At 40.9% G+C, this 18,388-nt stretch overlaps 1 protein-coding gene across 1 annotated transcript; it reads right to left on the reverse strand.

Annotated features, from left to right (window-relative positions):
- Positions 1-1,710: 1,710 nt before the first annotated feature.
- On the reverse strand, positions 1,711-10,554 carry LOC118370079 (zinc finger protein OZF-like). The gene is made up of 2 exons (XM_035754872.2): positions 9,795-10,554; positions 1,711-5,103 (listed from the first exon to the last, which is right to left on the reverse strand). Exons 1-2 carry the CDS (start codon positions 10,207-10,209, stop codon positions 3,890-3,892), a joined length of 1,629 nt encoding a protein of 542 aa, XP_035610765.2. The 5' UTR covers positions 10,210-10,554; the 3' UTR covers positions 1,711-3,889.
- Between the last annotated feature and the right edge of the window lie 7,834 nt (positions 10,555-18,388).

The following is an 18,388-nucleotide window of genomic DNA, read 5'->3' on the forward strand; positions in this document are numbered from 1 at the left end:
TATTGCCTGCCTTGTGAGTAGGGGGGGAAGGTGAGAGGGTGAGGTCAAAAGAGGAGAGGAGTGGAAAGAAGGAGGCAGAGAGGAATGAGTCAAAAGTAGACGTGGGGAGGTTAAAGTCGCCCAGAACTGTGAGAGGTGAGCCGTCCTCAGGAAAGGAGCTTATCAAGACATCAAGCTCATTGATGAACTCTCCGAGGGAACCTGGAGGGCGATAAATGATAAGGATGTTAAGCTTGAAAGGGCTGGTAACTGTGACAGCATGGAATTCAAAGGAGGCGATAGACAGATGGGTAAGGGGAGAAAGAGAGAAAGACCACTTGGGAGAGATGAGGATCCCGGTGCCACCACCCCGCTGACCAGAAGCTCTCGGGGTGTGCGAGAACACGTGGGCGGACGAGGAGAGAGCAGTAGGAGTAGCAGTGTTATCTGTGGTGATCCATGTTTCCGTCAGTGCCAGAAAGTCAAGGGACTGGAGGGAGGCATAGGCTGAGATGAACTCTGCCTTGTTGGCCGCAGATCGGCAGTTCCAGAGGCTACCGGAGACCTGGAACTCCACGTGGGTCGTACGCGCTGGGACCACCAGATTAGGGTGGTCGCGGCCACGCGGTGTGGAGCGTTTGTATGGTCTGTGCAGAGAGGAGAGAACAGGGATAGACAGACACATAGTTGACAGGCTACAGAAAAGGCTACGCTAATGCAAGGAGATTGGAATGACAAGTGGACTACACGTCTCGAATGTTCAGAAAGTTAAGCTTACGTAGCAAGAATCTTATTGACTAAAATGATTAAAATGATACAGTACTGCTAAAGTAGGCTAGCTGGCAGTGGCTGCGTTGTTGACACTACACTAATCAAGTCGTTCCGTTGAGTGTAATAGTTTCTACAGTGCTACTATTCGGGGGCTAGCTGGCTAGCTAGCAGTGTTGTTTACGTTACGTTGCGTTAAAAGAACGACAATAGCTGGCTAGCTAACCTAGGAAATCGCTCTAGACTACACAATTATCTTTGAAACAAAGACGGCTATGTAGCTAGCTACGATCAAACAAATCAAACCGTTGTACTGTAATGAAATGAAATGAAAATGTGATACTACCTGACCGGTGATTGAATTCGAAACAGTAGACGTTGGCTAGCTGTTAGCTGTTGGCTAGCTAGCAGAGTCTCCTACGTTAAGGACGACAAATAGCTGGCTAGCGAACCTCAGTGAATTAAGATAATCACTCCAAGGCTACACACACTAAACTACACAATTATCTTGGAAACAAAGACAGCTATGTAGCTAGCTAACACTAGACTAATCAAGTCGTTCAGTTGAGTGAATAGCACTACAGTGATGCTAATCTGTGTGCGTTAGCTAGCGCTTGCTAGCTCCTGGGCGAATAGCAGTGAAGGCTACGTTAGGGCGACGAAATACGATAATTATGCAATTATCTCTGATACAAGGACGGCTATGTAGCTAGCTAAGAATAATTGCTAAGATTAGACAAATCAACCGTTGTACTATAATGAAATGTAATGAAAAAGTTATACAACCTGCAGAGCGAAGTGCGAATGCGACCGCTCCCTCCCACATAGTGGAAGATATACTGACTTTATACAGTTTTTCATACTAAGATGGACCAAGATATGTGTTGCTTTTGCACATATTTGTTCATTGGTTTTGCAAGAATCTGTTGATTGTCGGTCATTGGGTTAATATGGTTTGCAATATGTTTAAATCAAGCTTTATTTCTATAGTACATTTCAGACATGGATGCAACACAATGGCTTCACAGGGAAAAAACAAACAAGAATAAACAGAAATATTTAGTACACAACATAAGAGGATAAAAAAAACAGAAGATTGAAAGACTAATGAGCATCCTAAGGAAATGCCATTGATTAAAATATCAACAATATGATTCTATGGGTGATGCACTTGGCCAGCCACTCTTAATTATAACCAGGAGCACTTGGCCAGCCACTCTTAATTATAACCAGAAGCACTTAGCCAGCCACTCTTAATTATAACCAGGAGCACTTGGCCAGCCACTCTTAATTATAACCAGAAGCACTTAGCCAGCCAATCTTAATTATAACAGGGAGCACTTGGCCAGCCACTCTTAAATAGATCCTGGAGCATCTGGGACAGACATTCTAAAATAGCACCTGAAGCACTGGGCTAGACACTCTTAAATAGCATCTGGAGCACATGGGCCATCAACTGGAACACTTGGCCAGCCACTCTTAATTATAACCAGGAGCACTTGGCCAGCCACTCTTAATTATAACCAGAAGCACTTAGCCAGCCAATCTTAATTATAAACAGGGAGCACTTGGCCAGCCACTCTTAAATTACATTACATTACATTTAGCATCTGGAGCGCCTGGGCCAGCCACTCTTAAATAGCATCTGGAGCACTGGGCCAGCCACTCTTAAATAGCATCCGGAGCACCTGGGCCAGCCACTCTTAAATAGAACCTGGGCCAGCTCAGGTGAAACGCCTTCCAAATAACGGGATGGACAAGCCAGCACAGGTGTAACACATACTAAGGAGGAGACAATCAGTGCACCCTACATGGTAATGAGCTATACGTGCTGAAGTCCATCCTCAAAACATAAATGGAAAAACCAAAGCCCGTAACACCTTCTCCCTTAAGACAACAAACTCAGCAAAAAAAGAAACGTCCTCTCACTGTCAACTGCGTTTACTTCCAGCAAACTTAACATGTGTATGAACATAACAAGATTCAAAAACTGAGAGACAAACTGAACAAGTCCCAGAGACATGTGATTAACAGAAATTGAATAATGTGTCCCTGAACAAAGGAGGGTCAAAATCAAAAGGCCACCAGCTGCATTAAGTACTGCAGTGCATCTCCTCCTCATGCTAGTTCTTGCTGTGTGATGTTACCCCACTCATTCACCAAGGCACCAGCAAGTTCCCGGACATTTCTGGGGGGAATGGCCCTAGCCCTCACCCTCCAATCCAACAGGTCCCAGATGTGCTCAAAGGATTGAGATTCGGGCTCTTCGCTGGCCTTGGCAGAACGCATTCCTGTTTTGCAGAAAATCACACAGAACGAGCAGTGTGGTTGGTGACATTCTCATGCTGGAGGGTCATGGCAGGATGAGCCTGCAGGAAGAGTACCACACAGGATGTCTTCCATGCAATGACAACAAGCTCAGGCCAATGATGCTGTGACACATCGCTCCAGACCATGACGGACCCTCCACCTCCAAATCAATCCCACTCCAGAGTACAGGCCTCGGTGAAATGCTCATTCCTTCGACGATAAACGGAAATCCGACCATCACCCCTAGTGAGACAAAACTGCGACTCGTCAGTGAAGAGCACTTTTTGACGGTCCTGTCTGGTCCAGCGACGGTGGGTTTGTGCCCATAGGCGACATTGTTGCCGGTGATGTCTGGTGATGACCTGCCTTACAACAGGCCTACAAGCCCTCAGTCCAGCCTCTCTCAGCCTATTGTGGACGGTCTGGACTGCCACTGCGAGGGTGATCAGCTGTCCGTCTTGTCTCCCTGTTGCTCCCTGTCTCACAGTACGGACATTGCAATTTATTGCCTTGGTCCCATCTGCAGTCCTCATGCCTCTTTGCAGCATGCCTAAGGCACGTTAATGCATATGGTGAGGGACTCTGTGCATCTTTCTTTTGGTGTCAGTAGAAAGGCCGCTGTGACCTTAATTGCCTACAGTCTGTAAGATGTTAGTGTCTTAAGGGCCGTTCCACAGGTGCATGTTCATGAATTGTTTATGGTTCATTGAACAAGCATGGGAAACCGTGTTAAAACCCTTTACAACAAAAATCTCAAATCAATTGAACAAACATTAAAATGATCCTACAACAATGTTAAAAACAGTGACAGTGACATCATGAAACAACTCCTTCATCCATGTATTTTCTGATGTTTAATCAGATATCTTTTATCTGAGAATCTCTTGTCACATTGATTACAGCTATGAGGTTTCTCTCCCGTGTGTGTTCTCTGGTGTGATACCAGGCTGTTGAGCCAATTAAACTTCTTCCCACATTGACTACAGCTATATGGTTTCTCTCCTGTGTGTGTTCTCAGATGCACAATCAGGCTGTTTAACTGAGTAAAACTCTTCCCACATTGATCACAGGTATAAGGTTTCTCTCCTGTGTGTGTTCTCTGGTGTGTAATCAGACAGCCAGATGTAACAAAACTCTTCCCACATTGAGTACAGCTATATGGTTTCTCTCCTGTGTGTGTTCTCTGGTGTACTATCAGGCTGCTTGACTGATTAAAACTCTTCCCACATTGATCACAGCCATAAGGTTTCTCTCCTGTGTGTGTTCTCTGGTGTACTATCAGGCTGCTTGACTGATTAAAACTCTTCCCACATTGATCACAGCCATAAGGTTTCTCTCCTGTGTGTAGTCTCTGGTGTATCTTCAGATCTCCAGATTGAACAAAACTCTTGCCACATTGATTACAGCTAAATGGTTTCTCTCCTGTGTGTGTTCTCTGGTGTTTTGTCAGATTGCTAGATGTAAAAAAACACTTCCCACATTGATTACAGCTATAAGGTCGCTCTCCTGTGTGCATTCTCTGGTGCACCTTCAAGGTGTGTGATGTTGAAAAGCTTTTGCCACAAAATGAACAATGGTGAAGCTTCTCTCCTGTGTGTGTTCTCTGGTGCACTATCAAGGAGCTTGACACAGTAAAACTCTTCCCACATTGATCACAGCCATAAGGTTTCTCTCCTGTGTGTGTTCTCTGGTGTGATTTCAGGGTTTTTAGCTGAGAAAAACTGTTCCCACATTGATCACAGCCATAAGATTTCTCTCCTGTGTGAATTCTATGATGTATTTTAAGGTCTACTGTAGAGTTAAATCTTTTCCCACAGTCAGAGCACCAGTGAGATTTCCCTCCAGTGTGAATTCTCAGGTGTACTTTTAATGAATTTGATCTTGAGAAATGTTTCCCACAGTCGGAGCAGCAGTAAGGTTTCTCTCCTGTGGCTCTCTGCTGTTGTTTACTGAGGTGTTCTGATCCAGAGGGACTCTTCTTTGCCTCATCAGCTTCATGAGGTTGTTGAAGCTCCCCAGAGGATCCAAGATAGTCCCGTCTCTCTCCTGTATGATCGACAAAGTCAGACAGACGGTTTTAAAGTCCCACAACAGCAGAAATCCACTGTTCATTTATTATTTGTTCACCTTTATTTAACCAGGTAGGCAAGTTGAGAACAAGTTCTCATTTACAATTGCGACCTGGCCAAGATAAAGCAAAGAAGTTTGACACATACAACAACACAGAGTTACACGTGGAATAAACAAAACATACAGTCAACAATAAAGTTGAAGAAAATCTATATAGAGTGTGTGCAAATGAGGTGAGATAAGGGAGGTAAGGAAATAAATAGGCCATGGTGGCAAAGTAATTACAATATACCAATTAGACACTGGAATGATAGATGTGCAGAAGATGAATGTGCAAGTAGAGATACTGGGGTGCAAAGGAGCAAGAAATAAATAAATACTGTATGGGGATGAGGTAGTTGGATGGGCTATTGGCAGATGGGCTATGTACAGGTGCAGTAATCTGTGAGCTGCTATTTTGTAAATGACATCATCGAGGATCGGTAGGATGGTCAGTTTTACGAGGGTATGTTTGGCAGCATGAATGAAGGATGCTTTGTTGTGAAATAGGAAGCCAATTCTAGATTTAATTTAGGATTGGAGATGCTTAATGTGAGTCTGGAAGGAGAGTTGACAGTCTAACCAGACACATAGGTATTTGTAGTTGTTCACATATTCTAAGTCAGAACCGTCCAGAGTAGTGATGCTGGACGGCGGGGAGGTGCGGGCAGCGACTGGTTGAAGAGCATGCATTTAGTTTAAAAGCAGTTGGAGGCCAAGGAAGGAGTTGTATGGCATTGAAGCTCGTCTGGAGGTTAGTTAACTTCACTAGGGTAGGGGGCAGCATTTGGAATTTTGGATGAAAAGCATGCCCAAATTAAACTACTTGCTACTCAGGCCAAGAAGCTAGGATATGCATATAATAGAAAACACTCTAAAGTTTCCAAAACTGTTAAAATAATGTCTGCGAGTATAACAGAACTGATATGGCAGGCGAGAACCTGAGGAAAATCCTTCCAGGAAGTACTATTATTTTGAAAGGCTGTTTTTCCATTGAACGCCTATCCACCATACAAAGACTTAGGACCCAGTTCACGATCTCTATGGCTTCTTCTACATGTGGCCAGTCATTAGGCATTGTTTCAGGCTTTTACTCTGAAAATGAGGGAGATACAGCACTTTCAATGAGTGGACGGTGGAAATTTCCAGCCATGAGCCCAGCGTGTGATCGGGAGCACGCCTTTCTTGTTTCTCCTTTTCTATTGACAAACCTTTTGTCCGGTTGAAATATTATTGATTATTTATGACAAAAACAACCTGAGGATTGATTTAAACATCGTTTGACATGTTTCTACGAACTTTTATTGTACTTTAACTTGTTATGGCTGCAATCTCCCTATCGGGATGAGTGTCAACAAACGCTAAATAGCATATATTATTATTATAAATTATTAGAAATATTTATATTCATGAAATCACAAGTGCAATATAGGAAAACACAGCTTAGCCTTTTGTTAATCTACCTGTCGTGTCAAATTATGCTTTACAGTGAAAGCAATCCAAGCGTTTGTGTAAGTTTATTGATCGCACGATAAAACATCAAGTACACTTAGCACCAGGTAGCTCAGTCACGAAAATCAGAAAAGCAATGAAATTAATCGTTTACCTTTGATCTTTGGATGTTTTCACTCACGAGACTCCCAGTTACACAACAAATGTTCAGTTTGCTCCAAAAAGATTATTTTTTTATCCAAAATACCTCAGTTTGTTTGTCGCGTTATGTTCAGAAATCTACAGGAAAGAGCGGTCACGACAACGCAAACAAATTCCAAATAGTTTCCATAATGTCCACAGGAACATGTCAAATGTTTTTTATAATCAATCAGGTTGTTTTTAAAATATACAATCGATAATATATCAACCGCAAATGTCTTTCACAGTAGGAGAGGGAAAAACAATAGCTGTCCAAACTCTTGTGCGAGCAAAACTCATGTAACAACTTGACAACTCGTTCTGGCTCATTTTTCAAAATAAAAGCCTGAAACTATGAAGACTGACACCTTGAGGAAGCGATAGGAAAAGGAATCTGGTTCATATCCCTTTAAAAGGAGCAATGGGAGGTTATGGAACATGGATTTTTCAAAATAGAAGCAACTTCCCGTTTTGATTTTCCTCAGGGTTTCGCCTGCAATATCAGTTATGTTATACTCACAGACAATATTTTGACAGTTTTGGAAACTTTAGAGTGTTTTCTATCCAATACTAATAATAATATGCATATATTACAATGAGAACATTTTCATCCAAGCTACATAATACTGCCCCTGCAGCCATTTGAAGTAAAAAAAAAAAATCATTTTGTCTGGATGTTGAGAGGTTTTTGGACATAAAGGGGGACATTATCGAAATAAAAAAAACATTTGTCTAACATGGAGACCTGGGAGTGCCACCAGATGAAGATCATCAAAGGTAAGTGATTCATTTTAACGCAATTTCTGACTTTTGTGACACCTCTCCTTGGTTGGAAAATGGCTGTATGGTTTTCTGTGACTAGGCGCTAACCTAACATATTCGCGTGGTGAGCTTTCGCCGTAACGCCTTTTTGAAATCGGACACCGTGGTTGGATTTACAAGAAGTTTATCTTTAAAATTGTGTATAATAGTTGTATGTTTGAGGAATTTTAATTATGGGATTTCTGTCGTTTTGAATTTGGCGCCCTGCAAGTTCACTGGCTGTTGGCGAGGTGGGACGCTACCGTCACACGGGTACCAGACAGGTTAACACAGTGTCCAAAGAAGGGCCAGAAGTATACAGAACGGTGTCGCCTGCGTAGAGGTGGATCAAAGAATCACCAGCAGCAAGAGCAACATCATTGATGTATAGAGAGAAGAGTCGGCCTGAAAATTGAGCCCTGTGGCACCCCCATAGAGACTGCCAGAGGTCCGGACAACAGGCCCTCCGATTTGACACATTGAACTCTGTCAGAGAAGTAGTTGGTGAAACAGGGGAGGCAGTCATTTGAGAAACCAAGGCTGTTTAGTCTGCCAATAATGAATGTGGTGACTGACAGAGTTGAAAGCCTTGGTCAGGTTGATGAATACGGCTGCACAGTAATGTCTCTTATCGATGGCGGTTATGATATCGTTTAGGACCTTGAGCGTGGGTGAGGTGCACCCAGGACCAGCTCTGAAACCAGATTGCATAGCGGAGAAGGTACGGTGGGATTCGAAATGGTCGGTAATCTGCTTGTTAACTTGGCTTTCAAAGACCTTAGAAAGGCAGGGTAGGATAGATATAGGTCTGTAGCAGTGTGGGTCTAGAGTGTCTCCCCCTTTGAAGAGGGGGATGATTGCAGCAGCTTTCCAATCTTTGGGAATCTCAGGTGATACGAAAGAGAGGTTGAACAGGCTAGTAACAGGGGTTGCAACAATTTTGGCAGAATTTTAGAAAGAGAGGGTCCATATTGTCTAGCCCGCTGATTTATAGGGGTCCAGATTTTGCAGCTCTTTCATAACATCTGCTATCTGGATATTTGGTTGAAGGAGAAATGGTGGGGGTTTGGCGAGTTGCTGTGGAGGGTGCCGGGTAGTTGACCGGGGTAGGGGTAGCCAGATGGAAAGCATGGCCAGCCATAGAAAAATGCTTACTGAAATTCGCAATTATAGTGAGATTTATGATGTGACAGTGTTACCTAACCTCAGTCAAAAAAATTGTTTGACTGCTAGATCCAGTATTTAAGTTGAAGTTCATAATATGACAAGCTTAACTTTATAACTACAAGTACTGTTCCCTGAAGGAGAGACACTAAATGAAACGGCCCATGGCAGACCACCCAGACCTGACCCCACAAGATGCGCCAGTTTTATCAATTTATTCATTGTCTTTCATTTGAAACACTCCTGTCAATGTTGAGTAGGGACGCACAACTGATTACGCATACAGAAGTAGGACTAGTCTACCTGGCCTGCGTACAAATGTAGGTCTATAAATGTGCCCATTTGGGGATGTCTGATAGTATTTCTGATTGTCTTAACACACCACCACTAATGAGTTGTGGAGCTTCTCAAAGTAAGTTTTTCTTCACCTCAAACAGTAAACAAAGGCTTAATGAAATCAATTGTGAATGACAATGTCCAGCTCTCGGTCTTTCGACATCCACTCGGCACAAGAGTGGTTACATTTCTTCAGCCCCCATCCCTCAGCTGTTTACCAAACCAAGTCTCTGGGCAGCCATTTTGTTCTGTTTAAAACCCAGTTTGTCCCTTTAAAAAAGCCACACATAAATCAATCAACCAACTTGCAGTTCAAACAATAACAAAGCTGTAATTCCACCACTGTTTCGGTAATAAGATGATGGGGCTGGAGAAATGTAACTACTCTCAAATTCATAGACAGGCCTATGGATGCAAGGACTGACCATCCATGACATCAACATAGTTTTAACCACGTTGAGGCTATACAGTGTTGATTTACATTGTTTCTAGACATGGAATAAAAAAAAGCTTATTTGGGGTTCTGATGGGGTAAAACAGTTGAACTAAGCTCATGAGGCATGTGTTATATTCAATAATCAATGGCTATATATAAATAATTTAAAAGACCAAATATGGATGTAACAATTGCAGATTTCGCCATTAACACCAAACATCAGTTGTATTTATCAGTCTGTATTTAAGACAGTACTTACTAGTATTAACCAGGGACCGGTTTCCCGAAGGCATCATAAGGCTAATTTCATAGTTGGATGCCTTAAGATGCGTCTGGGAAACCGGCCCGAGATATCCAGTTGCCTCCTCTTCTTCCTCCTCCTTTTTGGATGTGACAGTCATCTCCTCCTCTTTCACTCCAAAAACTGCATCCTCCTCTTTCTCTGCCTCCTCTTCTTTTACTGTAACATCCTCCTCCTCTTTCACTCTGAACGCGTCTTCCTCTTCTTTAACTGTAACGTCTTTCTCTTCTTCTTTCACGGTAAAAGCCTCAACCTCTACTTGTTTTTGTATTGTAACAGCCTCCTCTTCCTCCTCCTCTTTGACGAGAGCTTCTTTCTCCGTGCAGCAGACCTCCTCTTCTTTATCAGGAGGAGAGTAGCTTAGTGAGCTCATGGTCGAGAATGCTAGCTAGCTAGGCTAATGCTAACTTACCCAGCCCGCTAGCTGAATAATAACAACAACGACGTAAATATTAAATTAAATCGGACAACTAACTACACGTCAGAAGTGGGTTTTAAACACAGTGACTAATATACACGAAAGCGTCCAAAGAGCTGTATTGGTTCAGCTATTTTGTCTAGCAAGCTACCGAGGTTTCTGACTACGTGTTGCTGCTGTTGAAAGAAGCGTTCCGTCCACTAGATTATACGTCACACTAGCGGCATCGCCTTAAAGTCACAGACCGCCCTCTGTTGACTGGAGTGGGTAACGCAGTTGACTAAAATGTTTATTTAATTTTCAGACAAGTTAAAGGGTAGGAATCATTCGTTTTTACTCACCAGTGTAACAACACAGTGTGGTTAAAGACGTAGTAAGCTATTTGTAGGCACGATCTGGTTACCTGTAAGTACAAACAGTTATGTGTTTTGTGTTATTACATATTTATTAACTTATTTCGGGAAATCTTCCAAACTACCCACAATGCCGTATTTCTCCACGTCATATGGATGATCAACTTTGTGCTACTGAGTTTGTATGCCAGTGTAACGGTGTAATGAAGTTACATTTAAAAAAATATATATTTAACCCTTATCTAGGCAAGTCAGTTAAGAACAAATTCGTATTTACATTGACGGCCTACCCCGGCCAAACCCTAACCCAGACGATGCAGGGCCAATTTGTGCCCTGCCCTATGGGACTCCCAATCACAGCCTGGATTTGAACTAGGGTCTGTAGTTACGCCACTAGCACTGAGATGCAGTGCCTTAGACCGCTGCGCGGATCGTGTGTTTGCATTACACTCAGTGTAATACACTCAGTGATAGTGGTATGGGATTCTGGGTAATCCACAGCAGATTTATGGATAATTTGAAAATTGAGTGGTCCTGGGATAGAAATGTATAAAGTTGACATTAGCCATTCATGTTCTGGTAACTACTGTTGTTGGTTTGGCGTCAAATAAGCCTCTCTTTATATGTTATTTGCAGAATCTCAGTTTTCCATGTGGGTTTTATGATAGTTCCCTCTTTCAAGTTGGCAGTTAACTGGAAAATGCATCTTCTTTAGGAGTGCTATTTTTATCCTGTCGACTACTGATCATTCATCCCCACTGTGTGTCTCATCATTGCAGGTAATTTATGACAAATGTATAAAGTACACGTTTTATAAACTCATGAACACCAGCCAGTTGACTTGCCCGGTTTTGTTAGTTTAGGTGTATTATACTTTTTCGCCAACAGTGGGGGATATTGAGTAATTTTTCAGGTTAATTTGATATATTTTGACAGTCCTTTTTGTTTTGTCAACTTTTCGATATTGATGTTATTATAACAACACTCACCCGTAGCACGCGTGTTACATTTAATATAGGAGCTACGAGGCATGCGCCGAAATCGCTAAGCAGTATACTTCAAAGCAGTATGTCACTTTTATCAGCAGTGATCAATGACGTCTAAAGCTTCATTTCGTCCATCATTCTGTCTCATTTATGCAGTCCGGTAGTTGTGCTCCATTAGTCTCCCTCTCAAACAAATGGCATACGTTTTGTGTTCCTTTGTTTAACGACCCCTACATTTAAAATGTAGCTGACTGTCTTCTGCAGGTTGTTCCCTAACCAGTGAGGTGAATTTTCATGTGAATTCCAATTTCCATGTGTTTTTTCACTGCCATCATTCTATGTCTCTTCTCTTTTGATCTGCAGTTAAGTTTTAGTTGGGCTCCAGCTCACTGACCATAACCGTGCTGGTTGGCAACGCTGGTTAGGCTAATAGCTAGTTGGCTAAATAGCTAACGTTGGCTGGCTGGCTAAGATAACTGCATATAGAAAACATTATTTGATATATAGTTAGATGGTGTTATGTATTTCCAAAACTGTGGTTTACTTTAATCACTCAAGTCATGACTGAAAACGATTGTTTTAATATGAAGTTATACATTTAAGTTTTTTTCTGTTGTAGTTTACATCATAGGGAATGGGCTGGTCCTCCATATTACTTCACACCTGATTTTGGCATTCTTCTGAAATCTGATTGGTTTAATGTAATAACTCCAAAAATAGAGGACAACAGAGGATTGGTTGATTTCCAGGTTTTAATTAAGTATCATTTTTAAGATGATTGATGAGAAAAGTATCATCCAACTCTGGGGCATCTCACTGCACCCTCAAACGCCATGTCTTGAAATATGCAGACAGACAGATTAAAAATAATTTTACATTGTATAATTGTACTTCTGACAGCCAACTTTCTAACTCCGCCCATAACTTTGACATCATAACATTCCCAAAAGGATTATTGAGTCATTGTTAGTTTTACACTGAAGACATGACTCTGCCGTTGTGCTGTAGAATATGGTCTCTTGTATAATAAGGGACTATCATTTGTCCCAACATCACAGGCCACAGACTTTGATAAGGAATTCCAACAGTGTTTCTGCAGTTTGAGATTGACAAAAAAAAAAAAAATTGAGGTTTCTCCATGGTCACCTGCCAATGTAAATCCATTAAATGAGACAATTTACCAGACAGGAGTTCTTGCTAATGCTCTTCCCATTGAAAACCCGAATGAAAATTAACTTGTGGGCGTTGGTCATGATGACGGCCTATTGGATGACGTCGTCCATCGGGATTCCCCAAAAAAGAAGACATTGGATTGATCACTGGAGTCAGATGTGAAGGAGGAGGTTGATCATCAGGAGTCAGATGTGAAGGAGGAGGTTGCTCATCAAGAGTCAAATGTGAAGGAGGAGATTGATCATCAGGATTCAGATATGAAGGAGGAGGTTGATCAACAGTGAACCTCTAGGATTGTGGCTGGGCTGGCGTTTACACTTCCAGCTTGGTCATATATTTTATACATTGAATGTTGATATTTTGAACCTGTTTGTTCCTCCTGTTTCAGGAAGTGATGTCACTAAGTACTGCCCATATATATACACAGTGCATTTGGAAAGTATTCAGACCCCTTCACTTTTTCCACATTTTGTTCCGTTACTCTAAAATGGATTAAATCAATATTTTCCCCTCAATCTACACACAATACCCCACAATGACATCACAATACCCCATAATGACAAAGCAAAAACAGGTTTTTATACATTTTTCAAATGTAACAAAAACAACAACTGAAGTATCACATTTACATACAGTATCAGTCAAAAGTTTGGACACCTACTCATTCAAGGGTTTTTCCTTTATTTCTAAATTGTAGAATAATAGTGAATATATCAAAACTATGGAATCATGTAGTAACCAAAAAAGGGTTAATCAAATCAAAATATATTTTATATTTGAGACTCTTCAAAGCAGTCACCCTTTGCCTTGATGACAGCTTTGCACACTCTTGGCATTATCTCAACCAGCTTCATGAGGTAGTCACCTGCAATTCATTTAAATTAACAGGTGTGCCTTGTTAAATGTTAATTTGTGGAATTTATTTCCTTTTTGATGCGTTTGAGCCAATCAGTTGTGTTGTGACAAGGTATGGGTGGCTCTCATAAGGATTGCCACCGGAAAGGAAGACCCAGAGTTTCCTCTGCTGCAGAAGATACATTCATTAGAGTTAACTGCACCTCAGATTGCAGCCCAAATAAATGCATCACAGAGTTCAAGTAACAGACACATCTCAACATCAACTGTTCAGAGAATGTGTGAATCAGGCCTTCATGGTTGAATTGCTGCATGAAAAAACACCGTTTACAAAAGCTTTGATAAAGAACAAGGCCCACATACTGTTTACAAAAACTTTGTTAAATCAGCACAACAGTTAGCACACAGCTGTGCTAACATAATTGCAAAAGGGTTTTCAACTGATCGATTAGCCTTAAAATGATCAACTTGGATTAGCTAACACAACGTGCCATTAGAACACAGGAGTGATAGTGGCTGATAATGGGGCCTCTGTACGCCAAGTGATCATAGGGTCCAGTGAACCATGAAGGTGGATACACAGTTCAAGTCAGAAGTTTACATACACCTTAGCCAAATACATTTAAATTCAGTATTTCACAATCCCCAACATTTAATTCTAGTAAAAATTCCCTGTCTTAGGTCAGTTAGGATCACCACTTTATTTTAAGAATGTGAAATGTCAGAATAATAGTAGAGAGAATTATTTATTTCAGCTTGTATTTCTTTCATCACATTCCCAGTGGGTCAGAAGTTTACATACACTCAATTAGTATTTGGTAGCATTTTCTTTAAATTGTTTAACTTGGGTCAAATGCGTCGGGTAGCCTTCCACAAGTTTCCCACAATAAGTTTGGTGAATTCTGGCCCATTCCTCCTGACAAAGCTGGTGAAACTGAGTCCGGTTTTGTAGGCCTCCTTGCTCGCACTCGCCCACAAATTTTCTATAGGATTGAGGTCCGTGCTTTGTGATGGCCGCTCCAATACCTTGACTTTGTTGTCCTTAAGCCATTTTGCCTCATCTTATGGAAGTATGCTTGGGGTCATTGTCCATTTGGAAGACCCATTTGCGACCAGCTTGTAACTTCCTGACTGATGTCTTGAGATGATGCTTCAATATATCCATATAATTTTCCTTCCTCATGGTCCTATCTATTTTGTGAAGTGCACCAGTCCCTCCTGCAGCAAAGCACCCACACAACATGATGATGCCATCCCGTGCTTCAAGGTTAGGATGATGTTCTTCATATCCCCTTTGTTTCTCCAAACATAACAATGGTCATTATGGCCAAACTATTATTTTTCATCAGACCAGAGGACATTTCTCCAAAAAGTTCGATCTTTGTCCCCATGTGCAGTTGCAAACCGTAGTCTGTTTTTTTATGGCGGTTTTGGAGCAGTGGCTTCTTCCTTTCTGAGCGGCCTTTCAAGTTATGTCGATATAGGACTTGTTTTACTGTAGATATAGATACTTTTGTACCTGTTTCCTCCAGCATCTTCACATGGTGCTTTGCGGTTGTTCTGGGATTGATTTGATCTTTTCTCACCAAAGTACGTTCATCTCTAGGAGCCAGAACACATTTCCATCCAGAGTGGTATGACGGCTGCGTGGTCCGATGGTATTTATACTTGCGTACTATTGTTTGTACAGATGAACGTGGTACCTTCAGGCGTTGGGTAACTGCTCCCAAGGATGAACCAGATTTGGAGGTCTACACTTGTTTTTCTGAGTCTTGACTGATTTCCTTTGATGTCAAGCAGAGAGGCACTGAGTTTGAAGGTAGGCCTTGAAATACATCCACAGGTACACCTACAATCAGAAGCTTCTAAAGCCATGACATAACTTTCTGGAATTTTCCAAGCTGTTTAAAGGCACAGTCAACTTAGTGTATGTAAACTTCTGACCCACTGGAATTGTGATACTGTGAAATATAAGTGAAATAATCTGCCTGTAAACAATTGTTGGAAAAATTACTTGTGTCATGCACAAAGTAGATGTCCTAACCGACTTGCCAAAACTATAGTTTGTTAACAAGACATTTGTGGAGTGGTTGAAAAAAATAGTTTTAATGACTACAACCTAAGTGTATGTAAACTTCCGACTTCAACTGTCGATATTCCATTAAAAAGTCTGCTGTTTTTCCAGCTACGATAGTCATTTACAACATTAACAATGTCTATAATGTATTTCGGATCAATTTTATGTTATTTTAATGGACAAAAAAAATGTGCTTTTCTTTCAAAAACAAGGACATTTTTAAGTGACCCCAAACGTTTGAATGGTAGTGTATATAAAATGAACAGACTAGGTCTATACTGCTGCTACACAGTGTAACAATACATCATGTAGATGTATATAATGAACAGACTAGGTCTATACTGCTGCTACACGGTGTAACAATTGTTAGAGGAAATTATAGTTTAGATGATTAATTATGTATACATTATTGATTAGAACCATTTATTCTAATACTGTTATGTTATGATTTGAAAAGTATGAGTTTTTGGTTGAGCTGTTACTGAAAATGTAAGCAGAATGAATTAATTGTCTGATGCCTCCTGGGAAATTTAAGGAGGAGGGATAAGATAGTTTTTCAAACAGATAAGAATGTTTTGGTTGGATTCCATTAGTGGAGAGAAGTATATCTTTTAGACAGGTTGGAATGTAGTTTATGAGGGGAGTAAAACTTCTCTAGGACTGAATACTACCTATTGTAAGGATGGGAGAGGGTGTGAAACTGATGACATCTTATGTTCCCTTTCTTTAAAATGTAATGTTCTTTGTATTTTGGGTCAGTACTCACTTGAATTAAACGCTATTTTACCTGGCTTTTAAGACTGGTCTCAATCTACTTCATGCATAATTAATGAACTTACAATTCATTAATGAATTAGAAATGAGTTCTAATTGGTTTTGGCAATTAAAACAAAGGAATTTAGAATTCCTCTATCACAATACATCATGTAGATGTATATAATGAACAGACTAGGTCTATACTGCTCCTACATGGTGTAACAATACACCATGTAGATGTACAGTATATAATGAACAGACTAGGTCTATACTGCTCCTACACGGTGTAACAATACATCATGTAGATGTACAGTATATAATGAACAGACTAGGTCTATACTGCTCCTACACGGTGTAACAATACATCATGTAGATGTACAGTTGAAGTCGGAAGTTTACATACACTTAGGTAGGAGTCATTAAAACAACACATTTCTTGTTATCAAACTATAGTTTTGGCAAGTCGGTTAGGACATCTACTTTGAGCATGACACAAGTCACTCACCCTCTACTTGTTGTTTTACTGTGACATCCTCCTCTTCCTTCTCCTCTTTCACGACAATGTTCAGCCCCAGAGCTTCTTTCTACGTCCAGCAGACCCCCCTCTTCTTTAACAGGAGGGGAGAAGTTTAGTGAGCTCATGGCAGGGATGTTAGCTAGCTATCTAGTTAGCATGAGCGACTATACAAATTTAAGACATCTGCCTGACTAACAACGTAAATATTAAAATAAATTAGGCAAATAGCTATAAAACAGAAGTATGTCTAAAACATATCGGCAAATGTGCACTAAAACAGTGTAAAGAGCGTGAATGTTGTAGCTATGTTTGCTAGAAAGCCACCGAGGTGTCTGATTTGCTGTTGTTTTTGAAGGAGCGTCCCGTCCACTAGATTATACGTCACACTGGCAGCATCGTCATCAGCTGACTGGAGTGGGTAACGCGGAAAAGGAAATGTTTATTTAATTTCTTGACAAAAAGGGGTATTTTTAAAATGTATTTCATTAAATAATATTATATTGATACGTACAACGGAAAGCATGTGTTGATTGATTAGTGAAGATTTGTAATGAATGAGAATTTATACTTGACATCTAACGCTGCATTTAAGGCATTGTCATATTCATTCAGTCAAACAAACGCTCTGCAGCCTCGTTTAACAATGATCTACGTTCCATGAAAGCTGCTGGGAGCAAACTGGAGAATAGCTAGAGGAAAACAAAGCTAACTGTGCATCCTCAGGCCCTGGTATGTCATCAGACTGCATACAAACCTAACTGCATCCCCAGGCCCTGGTATATCATCAGACTGCATACAACCCTAACTGCATCCCCAGGGCCTGGTATATCATCAGACTGCATACAAACCTGACTGCATCCCCAGTCCCTGGTAAATCATCAGACTGCAAACAAACCTAACTGCAACCCCAGGCTCTGGTAAATCAACAGACTGCATACAAAGAGGCACTGCAAACAAGTTATACTTTACCAATCTCATTGCAAAATTTTTTATTTTTTATTTTTTATTTAACCTTTATTTAACCAGGTAGGCTAGTTGAGAACAAGTTCTCATTTGCAACTGCGACCTGACCAAGATAAAGCGTAGCAATTCGACACATACAACAACACAGAGTTACACATGGAATAAACAAAACATACAGTCAATAATACAGTAGAACAAAATAAAACAAAAAGTCTATATACAGTGAGTGCAAATGAGGTAAGATAAGGAAATAAATAGGCCATGGTGGCGAAGTAATTACAATATAGCAATTAAACACTGGAATGGTAGATCGGCAGAAGATGAATGTGCAGGTAGAGATACTGGGGTGCAAAGGAGCAAAATAAATAAATATCAGTATGGGGATGAGGTAGGTAGATAGATGGGCTGTTTACAGATGGGCTATGTACAGGTGCAGTGATCTGAAAGCTGCTCT

The sequence above is a fragment of the Oncorhynchus keta genome, chromosome 37, assembly GCF_023373465.1.
Source record: "Oncorhynchus keta strain PuntledgeMale-10-30-2019 chromosome 37, Oket_V2, whole genome shotgun sequence".
Lineage (NCBI taxonomy): Eukaryota > Metazoa > Chordata > Actinopteri > Salmoniformes > Salmonidae > Oncorhynchus > Oncorhynchus keta.